This window comes from Pipra filicauda, unplaced genomic scaffold (genome assembly GCF_003945595.2).
Source record: "Pipra filicauda isolate LSUMZ 115617 unplaced genomic scaffold, ASM394559v2 scaffold185_size1782982_pilon, whole genome shotgun sequence".
Lineage (NCBI taxonomy): Eukaryota > Metazoa > Chordata > Aves > Passeriformes > Pipridae > Pipra > Pipra filicauda.
Genome location: NW_024104293.1, coordinates 663,580 through 670,115, shown reverse-complemented (window position 1 = coordinate 670,115; position 6,536 = coordinate 663,580). Strand labels below are relative to the sequence as shown.

Below are 6,536 nucleotides of genomic sequence, written 5' to 3'. Positions count from 1 at the left end.
CTGAAAGAGAGTAGGTTTAGATTAGATATTAGGAAGAAATTCTCCCCTGTGAGGGTGGGAGGCCCTGGCACAGGTTGCCCAGAGAAGCTGGAAGTGTCCAAGGCCAGGCTGGACGGGGCTTGGAGCAACCTGGGCTAGTGGAAGGTGTCCCTGCCCGGGGCAGGGGGTGGGACGGGATGAGCTTTAAGGTCCCTTCCAACCCAAACCACTGTGTGATTCTACGACACGGGGGCCGGTCCCTCCCGTCCCCGCGGTATCCCGGCACTGTCCCGGTGCCATCCCCCCGCTGTCCCCGCGGTGTCCCCGCTGTGTCCCAGTGCCGCACCCCGCTGTCCCCGCTGTCCCCGGGGCCGTACCCGCTGTCCCCGCTGTGTCCCGGGCCGTGCCCGCTGTCCCGGAGCCCTGCCCCGCTGTCCCCGCTGTGTCCCAGTGCTGTGCCCCGCTGTCCCCGCTGTCCCCGCTGTCCCACAGCCCTGCCCCGCTGCGCTGTCCCCGCCGTCCCCGCTGTCCCACAGCCCTGCCCCGCTGTCCCCGCTGTCCCACAGCCCTGCCCCGCTGTCCCACAGCCCTGCCCCGCCCGTCCCGCTGCCCTGTCCCCGCTGTCCACCGCTGTCCCCGCTCGTGTGTCCCTGCCCCGCTCCCCGAGTCCCCGCTGTCCCACAGCCCTGCCCCGCTGTCCCCGCGCAGCCCTGCTGTCCCACAGCCCGCCCCGCGTCCACCCCCTGCCCCGCCCCGCTGTCCCCGCTGTCCCCGCTGTCCCACAGCCCTGCCCCGCTGTCCCCGCCGTCCCACAGCCCTGCCCCGCTGTCCCACAGCCCTGCCCCGCTGTCCCCGCTGTCCCCGCTGTCCCCGCTGTCCCCGCTGTCCCACAGCCCTGCCCCGCTGTCCCACAGCCCTTCCCCGCTGTCCCACAGCCCTGCCCCGCTGTCCCGCTGCGCCGGCGCGCAGCCCGTGTGTGCGCGAGGCCGGGGCGGGGCGGCGGCTGCGCGGGGCGGGCGCGGCGATGGCGAAGCACACGGTGTCCTCGGCGCGGTTCCGCCGGGTGGATGTGGACGAGTACGACGAGAACAAGTTCGTGGATGAGGAGGACGGGGGCGACGGGCAAGCGGGGCCCGACGAGGGCGAGGTGGACTCGTGCCTGCGGCAATATCCTGGCGGGAGCGGCGGGCGGGGGGAGCGGGCGCGGCCGGGCGGCCTTGTGTGGGAACATGGGCGAGCGGGGAGGGAGGGAAGGGACCGAGCGGGGCCAGAGGGGAAGGGGCGGGCGGGGAGAAGCCGCAGAGGCTGAAAGGAGAAAGGGCTGAAGGGAAAGGGGCTTGTAGTGGGCAGGGAAAGAGGCTGGCGGGGGAAGGGTCTGGCGGAGGACGGGGAGGGGGCTGCAGGGGGAGGAGGGAGGCAGCCCCGCTTCACCCCCGCGGCGGTGCCCGGGGCTGCGCTGTCACGGGGAGGTCTCACGGCTGGAGGGACGACGGGGGTCGCTCCCTGTGCCCGCTCCCCCCGTGCCCGGCTGGCCGCCCCTGGAGCAGCGCTCCCCACCCGCCCGCGCTGGGTTCGCTGGGCTGCTGTCCCGGCGGGGCTCGGTTGCTGTCCCAGCGGCTGCCGGAGGTGGGTGTGCCCGGCTGAGGCCTGTTCTCCAGGGCTGCAAATTGCAGAAGCGATGGAGAATGATTTCTTTTACTTGGATCCTCATTCACTGAAGGGCCTAGGAGCTATTCTCCAGTCCTGGAGCTGTACAGCTGCTTGTTGGTGCTCCTCCTGTCTTAAGTGGCCTAAAAATTGCTGCCTTAGGCTGTAATCTGTGCTAGCTGGTGAGGGAATCATTGCATCCACTGAGCTTGGAGTGTTTTCAGTCATGCAGAGTATGGCTGTCCTAGTACTTGGTGCTTGATTTCCGTGCATTTGGTGTCTGGTCCTTAACCATCTGGCACAGGGAACATGATGGCTGCCCTGCAGGCGGCTCTGAAGAACCCTCCCATCAACACAAAGAACCAGGCAGTGAAGGTGAAATAGTAACTAACTCACTCATGGGTTACTCCCTAAAAATCCTTTCCTGTCTCTGTTGCCCCTGTCCTGCCAGGTGTACTTTGAGGAAGCAGGTTTTAGGGTATTCCCTGATATCGAAACATCCATGACCACTAGTGTTTTAATCTTGTTGGAAGTACTGTAGTTCAAGTGTCATCTGTCACGGTAACTTCAGCTTGGTGCTGGATGAGGTGTGGTGTGTTCTCCTACCTGTGTTGGTTGTGTTTTATATGCCCAGGTGTCACCGGGTGCCTGTGTGTGACCCGGACGTGGCAGCACAAGGATGTAGTTGGTGCTGAGTGATCTGAGAACCAGAGTCGCAGTTGTCACCTCTGACAAATGAAACCATTAGCAGTGAGCCTACAAAAAAGGAAGAATTGGTGCTTATCACATCCAATCAGAGTGAAGCTGTTAAAACCTCGGAAAAGGCCAGCCCTCCCCCTGTGACAGAGAGTGGGTGTGTGCATTTCTGAGTGTCCCCAGAATAACCCCTGAATGGCTCATGATTGGGTGGTGGGAGGAACGAGCTGATAAGATGTGGCACTGCCCAGGTAGTGAGTGCCTGCAGTCAGTTCTCCCTGTCCACAGGCACACCTCCGTGCTGCTCATGTGGCAGAGTTTTTTCCCTTTAGCCCCAGCCATGATTCCTGAGGGATTTCATGAGGCTCTGAGAACCAGCTGTTACAGATGGCCCTGACATTAGTGACTTGTTTCCATTAGCCCTGTATTGATGGATTTAAGAACACGCTTGGTAGTGGAATTGAAGAGGGCAGAGTGAATTAATATTAATGTCTGCTTTCATTTTTAGTTGGTCTTTAGAACTTCTGTATTTTTACTTGCAGTTCTTCCTGTGAGAAGTCTTGCTAAGCCAAGTGGTTATGGGATATTAAATTGGGCAAGAACACTGACATCCGCAGTTTATGTAGGGGGAAGCTGCTTGAAGTGTTTGTGTGAAGTCCAGTAAACCCAAGACCTTTTTTTTATCCTCAGTTAGTGATGGATGAACAGGAAGAGAAGAAGAGCTGTTCTTTGCTGATTACATGGCTAAGTGCCACCATGAGCATGCCACACACATTCCTGGGCCTCCACGAAATGACATGCAGATCAACTTGCAAATGCTTATTAATGCACAATATTAATGCTGCCAGTCTGCAGCCAGTGTGCCTGGGACAGCAGCTGACTGTTTGGAAAACACGTGGCTTCCAGCAGTCACCTCTTCCAGGCTGGCCATGGCATTTCCATGGAATATAATAGTTGTGTCACATTGAAGAGTACAGAGGCATGGAAAAGGCTCTGGTGGAAAGGGAGGTCAGACAAGCACTTAATTGTCATAATTCTTTTGGAGCTTGCTAGACCTTGAGCTTTGATATGAACATTAAGTATTATTTAATTAAAATATTTAGATACAATTGTCTAAAATAATTGCATTATTTATTACTATAGCCAAGAATTGCAAACATGAGCAGAGAGACCAAAAAACTAGAGCAGGGCAAACTCTTTACACTGTTTATCCTTGTCTGTTACATGTTAGCATCACACACTGTCCTGTTCAGAACTGTTAAAGAGGAAAACATTCTCATTCACTTTTTTGAGAGAGGAGCAGTATTTGGATGCATCTTACACGAGAATGGATGTGTCTGTGCCTGCCTGTTGACAGGATCGTGCTGAGAGCATTGTGCTGAAGGTCCTCATCTCCTTCAAAGCCAACGATATCGAGAAGGCGGTGCAGTCACTGGACAAGAACAGTGTGGACCTGCTCATGAAGTACATCTACAAGGGCTTTGAGAGCCCCTCTGACAACAGCAGTGCTGTGCTGCTCCAGTGGCACGAGAAGGTGCGTGGGTGGGGCGAGCTCCTGCTGGGTTATCCCTGGTGGCAGGTCCCGGCCCTGGTAAGAGCCCCCTTCCTGTCTGGTGAAACTCCAGAGCCGTATTTCAGGCTGTGAGGAGGGTATGATCCCACAACCTCACAGCTGAGTTACATCCTGTGCCTTCTCCTGGTTCCTTGGGTAAAGATTCTACAGATAAAATTTGGTTTTTCCTTACACCGAGGCAAACAAAATGGTTGGATTTGGTGGCTCAAGCATATGGAAGCATAATTTGCAGCTTGGTTATGCAGAGAAATCAAAGCTTACTCTAAGTTAAATAGCTGTGTTTAAAGTGAGTATGATTATCCTGCCCTGGCACCCTGGGTGCTGGTGTTTTGTGGAGGGCAGGGAGATGCTCATTTGAAATATAGTTGGGATCTGAGTCATTTCATAGAATCCCAGAATGGTTTGGGTTGGAAGGGGCCTTAAAGCCCATCCCATTCCACCCCCTGCCATGGGCAGGGACACCTCCCACTAGCCCAGGTTGCTCCAAGCCCTGTCCAACCTGGCCTTGGACACTTCCAGGGATCCAGGGGCAGCCACAGCTTCTCTGGGCAACCTGTGCCAGGGCCTCCCCACCCTCCCAGGGAAGGATTCCCTCCTAATAATCTATAACGCCCTCTGTCAGTGTGAAGCCATTGCCCCTTGTCCTGTCACTTCATGCTCTTTTAGAAAGTCCCTCTCCCTCTTTCTTGTTGGCTCCTTCAGGTCCTGGTAGCCTGTAGCTCCCCTGGCCTGGTGTTAATTCTTGTGTTTCCCCTCCCAGGCCCTGGCTGCTGGAGGAGTTGGGTCCATTGTCCGCGTGCTGACTGCCAGGAAGACGGTTTAGATCCAGCAGCGAGTGGGAACTGCTGGTGCAAAGCCCGACCAAGCCTCTGCCACGGCTGCCCCGGGGGCAGCCCTTGTCTCTCAGCTTGCCTTCTCTCTGCTTCTTTCATACCTGACAAGTAATGCGTGTCGTGATCTCTTTCGTGGTTAAGTTCTGGAAAATTATGAAGGTGCAATTTTACTTCTAACAGGAATATTTGATACTGGCCGACATTTCAGTGACTCGTACAGTGACGTGAACCTGGTGTTTAGGGTGATGTGCATTTGTGTGTAATCGTGGCAGATCTGGACCTGACTCTCTGAGCAAATGCTGAGGGACGCAGGGCAATGTCTTAATTCTTTTCTCTAGCCAAGCAGTGTTTTGAGCTAAAATCTGTATTTGAGAAGTGGGGCAGCTATTATTAACACAGGTAACTGGACCACGTTGCCTTTGGTCAACCTCTGAACCTACACCCGTGAATAGGACAGAAAGTAAAAGCTCCTTCCCAAGCCCAAATATCATTCCAGAGAGCTGAGTTTCCCTGTTTCTTGTGACCAGTCCAACACTGGGTCTGCAGCGGAAGGTCACAATGGGATGAAGTTGTCCATCATGCAGTTTGGATGATGGAACTTAAAAGGTTGATGGTCCATTTACACTGGAGCTCAGCCCAGTGAACTCTTTATTTTGGGGAGCAAAGATCCTGATGAGAAGAAGAAAAAGCAGCTTTTACACAACAAATCATCTTTCAGCAACTGGAAAGTGATTTGATTTTGTCAAGCACAACTAAGTGGCTGCTTGGGGTAGGCAGAGACACATCCTGGTATCCACACCATCCTTGCAGAGTTCCCATACTTTGCTTCTGGATGTGTAGAGTCTGTAAGGATACCAAACAGCTCACATTCCTGTTGCATTGTGCCTCATTATGTTAGCTAGTGGGCCAATTGGGTTCCCAAATAAAGGGGAGTATTTTAGAAAGAATTAGGAAAGCCCAGGGCATCCCAGGCCACAGATCACCGTAGAAGGTTTAGGGCCAGGACTGAAAAATACATATTTTACTTTCACTATTTTACTGCAGTTCATTTCTGTAAAACTGTTGGGGACCTTCTGAAATCCTTGCTGTTTTTTGATATCTGCTTTTTTTTTTTTTGTAATAATAATAAAGACCAGACAACAAATCTCCACTGAATATTTACTCCCATGTCTGACATACCTTCAAGTTTCAGCAGGCTCCTCCTCCAGGGTGGACAACACAGATTGTCTAGTTGTCTTCCTAGGACGCTTTTCCTACATACCACCACAAGAGCACTGAGCACACCAAGTGGAAACCCCAGCCTTGCTGCAGAGGCCACAGAAAGTCCAGGTTTCACCCATACACACGTACAGGAGCCTCCCCTGAGCCCATGCAGCCATGGCTCCATCTGTACGGCTCTCCCAGGGTCTGTGGTTGGCTTCTCTGGTTCATTCCACTTGTCCACATTTGGTTAAGACAACAATCAATCCTTATTTAAAACATTAAAACCTGCAATCTCAGAGAAGTTAAAAATATTTTCCAAAGCAATTGGTGCCAAAGCAGGTCATTGATGCTCTAGATAGCATTAGATAAATGAAGGGAACAAAAAGAGTGATCTTAAGGTTCTCCATATCCCCTCAGGTGAGGCTGTGATGGATTTAGGAATATTTCCAAAATGTGTACATCTGTATTTGTGCTCAGGGATGTGCTAAAACACATGCTGATGTGGGGATAGTGCAGGACTTGCAGGGAGGCACCTCTGTTGGTAATGGGTGACAGGAAGGGAAAAAGCAAACCTGTACCTCTTTCCTCCAGATCCTGCCTGGCTC

General features: G+C 53.6%; 1 protein-coding gene across 1 annotated transcript; it reads left to right on the top strand.

Annotated features, from left to right (window-relative positions):
* Positions 1 to 967: 967 nt before the first annotated feature.
* On the top strand, positions 968 to 5,891 carry ARPC5 (actin related protein 2/3 complex subunit 5). Its single transcript, XM_027723497.2, has 4 exons — positions 968 to 1,146; positions 1,929 to 2,001; positions 3,680 to 3,856; positions 4,656 to 5,891. Exons 1-4 carry the CDS (start codon positions 1,004 to 1,006, stop codon positions 4,716 to 4,718), a joined length of 456 nt encoding a protein of 151 aa, XP_027579298.1. The 5' UTR covers positions 968 to 1,003; the 3' UTR covers positions 4,719 to 5,891.
* Positions 5,892 to 6,536: the final 645 nt, after the last annotated feature.